The sequence below is a fragment of the Bombyx mori genome, chromosome 7, assembly GCF_030269925.1.
Source record: "Bombyx mori chromosome 7, ASM3026992v2".
Classification (NCBI taxonomy): domain Eukaryota; kingdom Metazoa; phylum Arthropoda; class Insecta; order Lepidoptera; family Bombycidae; genus Bombyx; species Bombyx mori.
Window position 1 is genome coordinate 13,203,200 of NC_085113.1, and position 12,810 is coordinate 13,216,009.

At 39.7% G+C, this 12,810-nt stretch overlaps 1 protein-coding gene across 1 annotated transcript in view; it reads right to left on the reverse strand.

Annotated features, from left to right (window-relative positions):
- LOC101737727 (organic cation transporter protein) overlaps positions 1 to 12,572 on the reverse strand; it is a 16,854-nt gene extending 4,282 nt beyond the window's left edge. The window contains exons 1-4 of the mRNA XM_038012082.2: positions 12,408 to 12,572; positions 9,149 to 9,738; positions 8,438 to 8,661; positions 7,314 to 7,497 (exon numbers count right to left, since the gene is read on the reverse strand). Of these exons, the coding sequence (XP_037868010.1) occupies positions 7,314 to 7,497; positions 8,438 to 8,661; positions 9,149 to 9,546 (806 nt within the window). The 5' untranslated portion in view covers positions 9,547 to 9,738; positions 12,408 to 12,572. The remainder of the gene's footprint in view (positions 1 to 7,313; positions 7,498 to 8,437; positions 8,662 to 9,148; positions 9,739 to 12,407) is intronic.
- Between the last annotated feature and the right edge of the window lie 238 nt (positions 12,573 to 12,810).

Genomic DNA, 12,810 nt, shown 5'->3' on the forward strand with positions numbered 1-12,810 from the left:
CCCCAGTTTGAAGGGTTACCTTCAAGAAATAAAAAGCTAACCTACCAAACACCTATGCGAAGATCTATCTATCTATCTATATCTATGTATTTATATTAAACTAAATCTAACGAATACCTTATATCTAATAGTGAAGTTATTCTATTGTGAATTAGGTAAAGGGCAGAGGCGAATAACCGGGCGTAGATACGATCCGGTTGCGGTCCTAACGCGTACAGTTCTATAATCACTCCATTTGAACCAGGAAAAACCTCCTCCACTACTCCTAAAGGCCAATGTAGCGGGGGCGCGTTTTCCGTCATTAAAATTACTACTTTTCCAACAACGATTGGGTTGGATGGAGTGTTCCATTTTTGGCGCGATTGTAGCGTATGTAAGTAGTCTGTTTTCCAACGTTTCCAAAATGACTGAACTAATTTATCTAAAAGAGAGTGACGCGAGAGAACATGCTGCCTGTCTTCGTCAATATCTCTAGCGGGTAAATATTTAAGCGGCGTCAACGACAAAAAGTGAGCCGGAGTCAAAGCTAACGGCTCAGCTGGGTCGCAAGACAGTGTCCTACATAGCGGACGTGTGTTCATCACGGCTTCTATTTGAGTGAGCACGGTACTCAACTCTTCGAAAGTAAGAATCTGCAACCCTACAACTCTATAAAGATGGGATTTAAGGCTTTTTATATTTGCTTCCCAATTTCCGCCGAAGTGACTTGCGGCGGGCGTATTAAACTGCCATTTAATGCGATTTTCTGCTAACATATGTGCGAATTCAGTTTTGTAGTATTTAGAGTTCAAGAAAGCGTTAACTTCCGAAATATTGCGTTTGGCACCCACATAATTTGTACCGTTATCTGAGTACATACAACCTACAGGACCTCGGCGTGATAAAAATCTTTTAAAAGCAGCCATGAAACTATGCGTGCTCAAATCACTGGCTAGTTCTATATGAACAGCACGAGTGGTCATACACACGAAGAGACAGACATATGCTTTCGATGACCGAATACCCCGACCACGTGAGATGGTGACCTTAAAGGGTCCAGCAAAGTCTGTACCAGTATTCAGCCAGCCATTTCAGGTGCGAAGGGACGCGGACGAAGTCTATAACAAAGCACACATTTATGTACCCTTGAGCGAATCAAATTACGTGCGGAAAGTATCCAATATCTTTGTCTAAGTATTGACATCAATAAATCGGGACCAGCATGACAGTGAAGTTTGTGATAATAATCGACCAGTAAATCAAGGATGTGGCCCTTACGCGGTAAAACTATGGGGTGTTTTTGATCAAATCCTAAGTTGGACTGACTCAAACGACCACCTACTCGGATGAGTCCATCCTGTAAGAAAGGCTTCAAATTTTGAAAAGGACGCCTGCAAGGTTTATTCGCCTCTAGGCTGCTAATTTCTGAAACGAAATGCGCTCGTTGCAGCTCACGAAGAACGATAAGCTCTGCCTTATAAAACTCAGAGGCGACTATGTACTGCTGCTGTGGTAACAGTTTAGCAAAGCGGCAAACATATACCACGCAACGTAACAACTTTGACCATGACGAAACACGACTAGCCAACAATAATATAACTGAGTCTTCTGTTGGCGCAGAAGTAACAAGAGTGTGCCGTTTTTCTTCTGGCGGTTCAGAGACAGTCGCGGGATTGAAAAGCTTAACTGGCCAATCACAGGGTGCATTTCATACCCATGATGGACCATGAAACCAGAGCGGATGATCTAATATTTGAGCGGGGGTTAAACCCCGCGAAAGACAATCGGCAGGATTGTCTGTTCCAGCGACGTGATATAGGTTTTGAGGTGATAATTCAGACTGAATTTTTGCTACTCTATTAGCAACAAATGTGTCCCAACGGTGGGGAGAAGAATGAGCCCAACACAAAGCTACGGTTGAGTCAGAAAAGCCAGCAATTCTATCAATATTAATGCGGTTGTTACAACCCTTGACTATGGCACCAATGAGTCGCGTCAATAGTAGTAAAGCGCAAAGCTCAAGGCGCGCGAGAGAGACGACCTTTCGAGGGGAGACCTTAGATTTCGCACTAATAAGGCTAACTGTAATGTTGTCGCCATTGCAAACGTGAAAATACACAACTCCTCCATAAGCCTTCTCACTAGCATCTGCGAACCCCACTATTGTGACTACACTATCTCGAGAGATACCTACATGACGTGGGATTTTTATCTGTTCGAGCAAAGGAAGCTCTTCCCTGAAGATCCGGCCACGTTGTCTGGTGCGATGTCATCCCAGTCACACTGAGAAAGCCAAAGCTCTTTAATAAGAAGCTTTGCGTATAGCACTACAGATGCTACAAAACCCATAATGTCCCATATGCGAGCGACACAAGACAATATGGTGCGTTTGGTACAAGTTAGCGGGGTCGAACTAATTTTGAGACTGAATGTATCGGATGTGGGAGACCAGCTCAAGCCGAGAATCTTATGTGTATCATTGACATCAAAATCCTTAACCGTCGATAGACGATGCGATGGCGGAATCCAGTCCAAAACACGTTGAGAGTTGCTCGTCCACTTAACAAGGTCAAATTGCCCAGTCTTCATTAAGCTTATCACTTGAGTAGCTGTTTCGATAGCTTCAGGCTCGCTATCTACACTATAAGCAAAGTCGTCCATATACAGACCAGTATTGATGGTAGCTTTTGCCTTGGGGTAGGAATCACCCTCATCAAGAACTAACTGCTTCACAGTGCGAAGCGCGTGAAAAGGACTTGACTTAAGTCCGAAACAAACGCGGTTAAACTGGTAAACCTTTAATGGTTCATGTGGGGAAAACCTATATAGAAATCTTTGAAATCTACGATCAGATTCCCGAATGCCAATACAAAGAAACATTTGTCTAATGTCTGCAGATAGCGCTACAATAAATAAACGAAAATTGACGATAATATCAAACAAGCTACCTTGAAGATTTTTACCACAATACAAGATGTCGTTTAGAGAAACAGAAGTACTAGTCTTAGCACTGCCATCCAGAACAACACGCAATTTTGTGGTGAGTTTATCCTCCCTAATGACACCATGATGCGGGATGACATAAGAGGGACCATTTTGCGTCTCATCAAGTACAGCGGGAGCAGGTGAGATGACACCCTTATCTACATATTCATTCACGACATCGTCGTAGGCCTTTTTCAACTTCGGGGATGCCATCATCTTACGTTCTAAACAAAAAAAGCGTTTTTCGGCCATTAGGCGCGAATCACCAAGCGAAGAGGTATCACCCTTAAAGGGGAGGGCGACAATATAACGACCACTTTCATCGCGGGTGGTCGTGCTACAATAAATATCCTCAGCAGTTTTATCATCAGGACTCATAACCAGCGGAACATTTACTTCTTCAATTTCCCAAAAGCGGCGGACGGTGGACTCCAGTGGCGGCTCAACGGCGCAGCAGTATGATACGGTCGAGTAACTATTTATAAGAGCGGGTGCGGATCCAACTATAACAAAACCGAGAACAGTTTCCAAAGCGTGCGGTGCGGGGTTCGCCGAATGACCCTGAACCCTACGTGGCAGCAGGAGGTGCGGGAAAATCAAAGCGCCAATCAAAATATCGACGGCTCCTGGAACGGCGTAAGTATCATCGGCTAATGGCAAACTATAAAGTTAGCTAACAACGAGGTATCTACAGAAACAGTAGGAAGTTGCTCCGTTACTTTATCTACAACCAGCGAGTTTATTTCGAATGAAACATTCGAGCTAAAACGTGGTTCAAATTTAATTTTTACGGACCCTTGGATGTCCTTAGTAGACCCCCCTATGCCCTTGACTACGGGGCACGTAGTCTGGTTACTATATTTTAATCCAAGGCGTTGACAACATTCACGAGTAATAAAATTACTCTGTGAGGCGCTATCTAAAAGGGCGCGAACAAGATGCGGTTTGCCATAAGTATCAACCATTACAACTCGAGCGGTCGCAAGCAAAACAGTTGTAGGCAAGCGAGCGGAAGACAGCGAGCATAATGTGACGTCATTTGTGTTGCCGTCCGAGTTGGTAGCTGCGGAGCTGTCTGTGCGAGCGGCAGCGACAGCAGCGGCGGGAAGCGCGGGTGAATACGCCGGACGCGCGAGATGTGTGGTACAACGTGCGGTGCCGTCAGCGTGAGTTCGACCATGCGAGTGCTCCGAGCTTGATACTGCTAACGACGAGTTACCATAAATTGGTTGATTACCTGCGCTTGTATTTCTATTGGCTACTATATTACTATTTTTATCAAAATGAAGCAAGGTATGATGCTTCAACGAACATTTGCGACAACTATGGCTACTATTACACACACCAACGCGATGTTTATCACTAAGGCAGTTTAAACACAAGTTATTTGCGCGAACAAAATTATAACGATTTGTAGGCGACAATTTCAAAAACCCAGCACACTGATACAACTGTGTATGATAAGATTTGCACAGAAAACAAGTCGACTTGGCGGGCACGGACGCAGGCAATGCCGCGGTATTTACATAGCTATGAGTCGTTCTAAGCGGTCTTGAGGACGTTTCTAAATGCCTTTCTGGTTGTCTTTTCGGGACCTCGTGAGGTCGCGTAGTACGCTGAAGTATTCTTATGTGATTACGTAAAAATGATTCCAATTCATTAAATTTCGGCAATTCAATACCCTTAGTACCCTGATTCGTTTCAAATAAGCGAACAGTTTCGAAATCTAGCTTTTTTAAGCCAATGTACAAAAATAAAAAGTGACTGAGGTCATTGACGTTGAGATTTCTAATAGCCCGAACAGATGATGCAAATATGTCTAAGAATTTCTCCAAATTCTGTTCGGTACACGATAAAATAGGTTTTAATTCGAACAATTGATCCAGGTAAGCGGTAGCTATCAACCGTTTATCTTCATATTTGGCTTTGAGTGTGTTCAAAATCAAAGAATAGTTTTCGGCACTAAACGTAATTCCCGCGCAAGCCGCACGGGCTTTGCCGGTGAGTTTTTCTACTAGGTAGTGTAATTTTTCGTGATCGGTTAAGTGATCATTTTGATTTACTGTATTTTCAAAACTATCTATAAATAAACCCCAATTACGGATGTCCCCATTAAATTCGGGTATGTGGATAGGCGGTAATCTAGGTCTATCGCGGGTGAACTTAGGTTCCGTTTGCGAATACCCGGCGCTAGGTATTTTTTCTAAAGATTTAGCGACACGTTTTATACGGCAATATAGATCATCAAACGACGACATAACAGAGTAACTGACGGCGTGATCAGAATCTAGTTCTAATTGCAATGCGTTGATATTATGAACGATACTTTCAAAATCCGCGCGCAAATCGTCTATGTTTTCAATAGAACAAAGAAATGAGTCTCTTATCGCTAAGTCGGATATCATAAGTGCATTATCACAAATTGTTTGCACGCGTGAATAAATCATATCCCTCTTAGCGTACAAAAGCTTCAAATCGTTCTCGGATTTATTAGATTTAGGCGGCATATTTAAAATTTAAATAAAACCAATCAACCAGAGTAAGTAGGTAAAGAAACAAAATAAAATCTGCAAAACAGCGCGAGAAATCAAATAATTTTGTGAATAAAGTATATTACGCGGGCGGACGAACGACGCAGGGGCGAGGGGGCGCGCGGATAGATGCAAGCGCAGCGCTCGTCGTCTTATAAACTAATAATAATAATAATATTTAAAATAGTTAGATAGCTACTACTATAAAAGTTGCTATTATTGACGCGTTGAGAATAAAACAACCAGACAATATCAAACGACCTAGGTTATGCCTCTGTCCTAGTTAAATTAAAAATGATAATAAAATATAATAACATACAAATATTTAAACACGAACGATGTATGTATTATGTTATTCATTCAAATAAATCAAAACAGACCAATTTGGTAGTTATTTGTATGTTCAAATGCGGTTATCGAAACGAGTGAATAACTCGTGAACATAAAAATAATGGGAAGGTAGCTAATCACAAGATCACAATGTTCAAAGTAAATCTTACGATATCTATGATGCGTTTTCGAATACGAAAAAACTAATTAAATAAATATAATTTCTACGCATTCAGCGTCTAGCGAATGTGTGTGACTACAAAGATGGCGTTTACCTAGGCTATCTAAATCTACCTATAACTAAATACCTAAATGCGGGTTTTTCTACTATATTAAATAAGTATTTAATTGCGGTGCGTTAATTCCCTATGGAATTAAATACAAATAATGCTAGATTACTAATATGAGACGATGTAAGTTCAGAATCCGGCTCGAAATGGACCACTAAATAATGGTTGCGCTATGCGGTTGGTAGACCAAAATTGTAACGGTCATCTATTACAAAAATGAGTGTGGACTGTATTTGCGTTGTTTAACTATGACACTTTCTCGGGCCGTGGCGGGAAGAAACAAAGGAACACAACCCGAGGGAAATTTTGAAAGAAAACGCCGTACCTGGAGACGATGGAGTCGTCCGAATCACGGCTGCTAGAAGTGCTTGAAGCCAGTTGGTGTATCTTCTATCTTGCACGACACTGTGATACACTGACACTGATGTTGTATGAGAATAAAGTCTTAGGCCATTTCAATAATTAAATCACAAAATAAATGATTTCTGTAATGCGGAGCGCGCGCTAGGTAACCGCCATATTTTTCTTCTTTTTCTTTTTTTCCGTGTGCCCGCGTCGCTCGTACCAGCCAATCCAGGGCGCGGGGGATGGGTGAGGAAGGGGAAGGGAAAGTGTCATAGCTGCCATATTATTATAAAAACATCTATCTACAAATTTGTTATGACGCTGGCGCAACCAGTATATTTTCCGTCACCAAGAATGCTGTCACATTTCATGACTCCTGTCGGCGAGGAAGAGGAGGCAAGCAGTGGTGTACGAAATAAATTATTGCTTTATTCCTTCCAAATTATATTTTAAAATAACGGACCTAACGATATACACAGGTCTTATGCGCAAGGTTATTGCGAGAGAAGTGTGTGGTGGCAGTAGTGCTCCTTGACTGATGTTGTTTTTTTTTGGTAGTATTGTGCGCACAGACAACGCCATAACTGATTCAACTTGTCTTTGTCTCAGTCGCTTGCACTCTTGGCAGAGCGGTCGTGGTTATCATATTGAGTGGTGGTGCGCTTCACAAAGACGTCGCCATTCCTTGGGCACCGCGATCCTTCTTGTGCAGTCGTTGACGGGACCGTTTAAAGCTGCCTTTATTTGCTCGGTTCATCGTAACAGTGATCTGACGCGACCTTGTCTTACTTTTCTTAAATAGGCTTCTTTCATAGTGTTTTGACTCATCTATCGGTATAAGAAACATACTTACATCAGAGCGGCCTTCTTAACGATTCTCGTGGCCTCTTCTACTTTTCCTACGCTGACCAGCCACCTCGGAGATTCAGAAAGCAGAAAGAAATAACCCAGGTATATGAGAGGAGGTACTGCAAGCGCGAGTGTGTAGGAGTTCCATCTTCGGAAGTAATACGCGAAGAGGGGTACTGATATGTGTCCTACACAAAAAAAATATTCTTTAGTTTTCAGCCTGTATTTCAAGGAAATATATGCCTCGCCTCTATTTATTTATTAAGTTGCACCAACAAAGTGATCATCAATACAAAAAATTGACAAACTGACAAAAGTTCATGGCAGAAAGCACCTCAATTATAGGTGCAATCGACAGTGCATTAACAACAAAAATAAAAACATTAGATAACTAAGATTTGATTACATTTGATTGATTGCTTAAGATTAATTTATATTTAATTGGGAAATGATCCGCGACAGATTTTTCCTGTAAGTTGTGAGACAATTAGAAAAAACATCTATTTCACTTAAAATTAGTTCAGCGCAATCGGACAACTCCGAACGACTCTGTCATAGGATGTTATAATGACTCATGGTGTCTACATTCAAATTGGCACACATACTGTGGAAATTGTATGGACAAACGCTCAAACAAATTGTCAATAAGTCTATTTACGATGTCAATGTCGCCCTGGTTTAACCGGTCTTAGATAGTTAAGTAATGTGATGCAGCCGAGATGCGAATGTTGCGATGGATGTGTGGAGTAACGAGAATGGATAGAATACAGAATGAATATGTTAGAGGAAGTCTGAAAGTGGCACCTGTGACAGAGAAGCTGAGAAGTGCGCGTTTGGGATGGTATGGACATGTGATGAGACGTAATGAAAATGAAGTTGGTAAGAGAGTGTTAACTATCAATGTGGAAGGATATAGAGGAAGAGGTAGACTTAAGAAGAAATGGATAGATTGGGTGAAAGACGATATGGGTAAGAGGGAAGTGAGCGAAGAAATGATATATGATAGAGGAGTATGGAAGGAGAAAACATGTTGCTCCGACCCCAGGTGACTGGGAGAAGGACAGGAGAATGATGAGATAGTTAATGTGAATTTGCCTCCTCCTACAATTAGTAGTTAAATAAACTCACCTATAATGAAAGGTATTTGAAATAAGCAGCCCACGACCTCTCTGTACTTATTGCCTATCGACTCCATAATGATTACGAAAGATACGACCATGGTCCCAGCTGTAGCGACTCCCAGAAGGAATCTTAGTACAGTGAAGGTTGTGTATCCAGGCGCGAATGGGATCCCGAAACCGATTAAAATCATTGCAGCAATCGCTATCAAGAAGGTGACTTTGCGACCGTATCTGGAAACAGATTTTTTTATTATTATTTAGGTTGGTGGACGAGCTCACGGCCTACCTGGTTTTAAGCAGTTACCGGAGCCCATAAGACATCTACAACGTAAATGCGTCACCCACCTTGAGATATAAGTTCTAAGGTCTCAATATAGTTACAACGGTTGACTCTCCCTTCAAACCGAAAACATTACTGCTTCACGGCAGAAGTAGGCTGGGTGGTGGTACCTATCCGTGCGGACTCACAAGACGTCCTACCACCAGTAATTACGCAAATTATAATTTTGCGGGTTTGATTTTTATTACACGATGTTATTCCTTCACCGTGGAAGTCAATCGTGAACATTTATTAAGTAAGTATTTCATTAGAAAAATTGGTACCCGCCTGCGGGATTCGAACACCGGTGCATCGCTAGATACAAATGCACCGGACGTCTTATCCTTTAGGCCATGACGACTATATAACTAACTAAATAAGCTCCTTCACAAAACTCACCTATCAGAAAAGAATCCAAATATGATACTGCCAATTAAGATGCCAAATTGTAGAAGCATCTGTGTGAAGCTCGCCAGCCATCTCCTCTCACAGACCAGGTCCCATTCCGATACGATAGTCTCCTCAAACGGGCTAGTGTCATAACTGTATTTTACGCAATCCTTGTAACAAGTGTTATTCTGAACTATTCTAGAATTATTTGCGAACTTCTCACACCAGAAGACCAAGTTAGGGGTCAAGAAGAGTATAGCCATTTGGACGGTGCCCGATGAGAATTTCACCAAAGATATGGTGCTGAAAATTAAAAACTGCCATCTTCCGAATTCTCCAACTAAGCTGACAAATTTGTCTTCTTTTTTAGCGCTCTGTGGTACTTCGACGGTGAATCTTTGCACCATTTTTACTTTATAATACCTATACGCGCTTAGAACATACGCCTCGTGGTCAAATATATTATACTATATCAGGATTCTTTCTCCATGGTTTCTTTAAATCAGTTGTAGTAAATTTCTGGAAACCTACCAAACATTTCATTGTTTGATACGTTTTTATGGAGACATACTTGTTTTTGCATACAAAATCCAGGCTATCTGTACAAAAAAAAAATCCGTAATTCAATTATCAACATAAATGAAAATATAGTAATGAGTTGCCTACGTTACAATATTCTGCTAAAGACGTATCTCTCAATGGACATCGAAGAGGAATTTAGATTTTAAATAGATTCAAATTTTAAATTTTAAAAATTAACTTTAGAAAGTTAAGTCAAAGAAATTGCCTCTTAAAACGTACTGTATTCTTCTCTTTACTGGTGGTGCGACGTATTACGAGTATGTTTTTTTTTCCTACTTATATTAATAGTCTTGAGAGGCTATTTCAGCTTCTCCTTGACGTCTAGGTCACGGGGCTCAAAGCGAGAGTGTTACAAACCCTGGCCCTAGCAAGAGCAGTACTTCGCAGAATCTACCAATTTATAAGTATCATCATCATCATCATCATCAGCGTTTATCTGCCCACTGCTGGACATAGGCCTTTCCCAATGCCTTCCACATAATGCGTCCTTTATACGTATGTGTTGTGTCAAATACATGGTAGTGTGTGTAATGTTTTGTTTATTGATTTAATGTATTTTTTATGCATTATTTAAAAAAAAAAATAGCATTATGCACTTCTTCTCTACGTTCTCTATAATTGTGGGAAATTTCATACTCCTCCGTTCGCGCAATTTTCGTTAAAAAGGGTACAAAGTTTTTGCTTCACGTATATATACACACATATATAGATTTAAAAAAAAAACACAATATAAACAAACAATTGATAGATAGAATTGGGCAGACGTGGATGAGAATGGCGGGCGATCGAATATTATGGCATAAAAATGGGAGGCCTAATGCCCAACAGTGGGTCCCAAAGGGGTTGGATGATGAATGAATTTTACAAACAAGGCATTCTTCTAAGATCTCTCGGCATATATTTTAAAACGCATATTCAAACGAATCGATTTTCCTCAGTACCAGCAAGATTTTAATTTATTCATCGTGTTACTTAAAATGCAAAGTTTAAAGTCCTCTAATGGCTCTAAGCGAACGTAAACAGGTTTAATTAAGGATTGTACCGGTACTCAAAGTTGGTTCATTATGAATTTATAACCTAAGTAGTTCTTATATTGTAATAATTAAAGGTTTCCGGTAGTTAGTTGCTTGCCTGTTTCTACCGTGAAGCAGTAATGCGTTTCGGTTTGAAGGGTGGGGCAGCCGTTGTAACTATACTGAAACCTTAGAATTCATACTCATATCGCAGGGTGGGTGGCGGCATTAACGTTGTAGATGTCTATGGGGTCCGGTAACCACTTAGCACCAGGTCGGCCGTGAGCTCGTCCACTCAACTAAGTAATAAAAGAATAAAAACTTGAAGATTAGTTTCGTAGTAAAAGCGACCAGTGTGCTCAGTGCGAGTTTTTTAACTTCTCGATCGCGTAAAAGTTAACTCGAATTTGTATGAAGTTGGAACAGCGCCCCTAGCGGCAAACGAAGGGAAGCTGTTCCAACTTCATACAAATTTAAGCTAACTTTTACGCGATCGAGAAGTTAAAAAACCCGCACTAAGCACATAGACTGATTATGTGTTATGGCCATAAAACACCATAACTATAGTTTGTTAAATAAAGTTTGAAACACAAAACAGTTGGCAGAGTGATATTTTTAGAATTAGATTCTGTTCGAAAAAAATCGATTATCAATGGTATTTTTTCAACATTATTGAATAATTCATTCTTATAACAATCTCACGTATCAAGATAATAAGTAACGAACTGCACTCAGTACACATTTCTAAGGCTCTATTAACAAACACGGTGTCATTAGTAGCATATAATTATACCGCGCTATATCTTTTCCATTTAGTTAACTTTGAAAACTATTGAAAGAGACAAAAATAGTGCAAGCCGCAATTAATTGGATAGCGTAAGATAAGATTTTAATGTATTTTATAACGATATTCGTATGTCGAAGAAGTGGTTATTTTTTATATAGGTCTCTGTTGAAACTCTGTGGAAGAACTAGAAAGAAGATTATATTAATCCCATTAACATTGGGTTCATAACATACCCTAACACCAGTGGGCAATATAGGTAGTAACTAATGTTGAAGCCGTCAGAAAGAAACACAAAGGTGGAAATCATTATCAGTACGATGGACCGATGATCGGGAAGTAACTTGCTAGAAAGAACCTGGGCCAGAATGAAGATATTTAGGTTAATATCTTGACAAATTAATACCGTATAAAATCCGTTGACCTAATCTAAATTTAATTAATTCTTGTAAAGATGTCTAATGTGGCAAACAGAAATCGACGCGACGATAAACTATGTTTTCCAAAATCCAAAACTACATTAAAGAATAATAGTATACTAGGTATGAGCGTTAGGATATTTAATAAACTACCAAAGAAATTAAGAGACTTGGACGATTTTAATTTTAAGAAAAAAACTAAAAGATAATCTTATTAGTGGAAATTATTATCACATAAATGATTTTCATAGGGACGACATTGAAAATAAATGGAATTTTTAATTATTAGTTGAATTATGGATGAATGAACGGTAAATTATATAATATTACAATATCTTGCACTGCACTAAAATTCGCATGTCAAATAATGACAAAGCATACACGCTGCTTTTAATTTATGTAATAACTCATTTTCACTATGCTTGGCGAATAAATGCAAAAAAGTCGGTGTTTACCTCTTTTTAACTTACATTATAATAAAACAATTGATGTTCCGGCAGCCAGGACTTATGTGCGTCGATGATCATACAGAAAACACTTCACATGAACAGTAATTTTAAATTGTATTCAATCATACTTAATTATAATAATCGAAATCCGAACGTCTTCACAAAACGGAAAATAAATACTGAATGAAACACAGTACACACCGTGTGACATCGCGTGCTGCAGTCATTAAGATAAAATATTGGGCGATATACAAACTGACCATATATGTAATGGTATGAATTTTAATGTAACATGAAGAAACAATAATAAATAAAGAAAACTTCACTATTTGTAGCATAAGACTTTTAATTGTGCTGTGAATATTTGAAACACAGGCTATTTGAGAATAAATATAGACTCCTACCGAGAATCAACTTAACACTA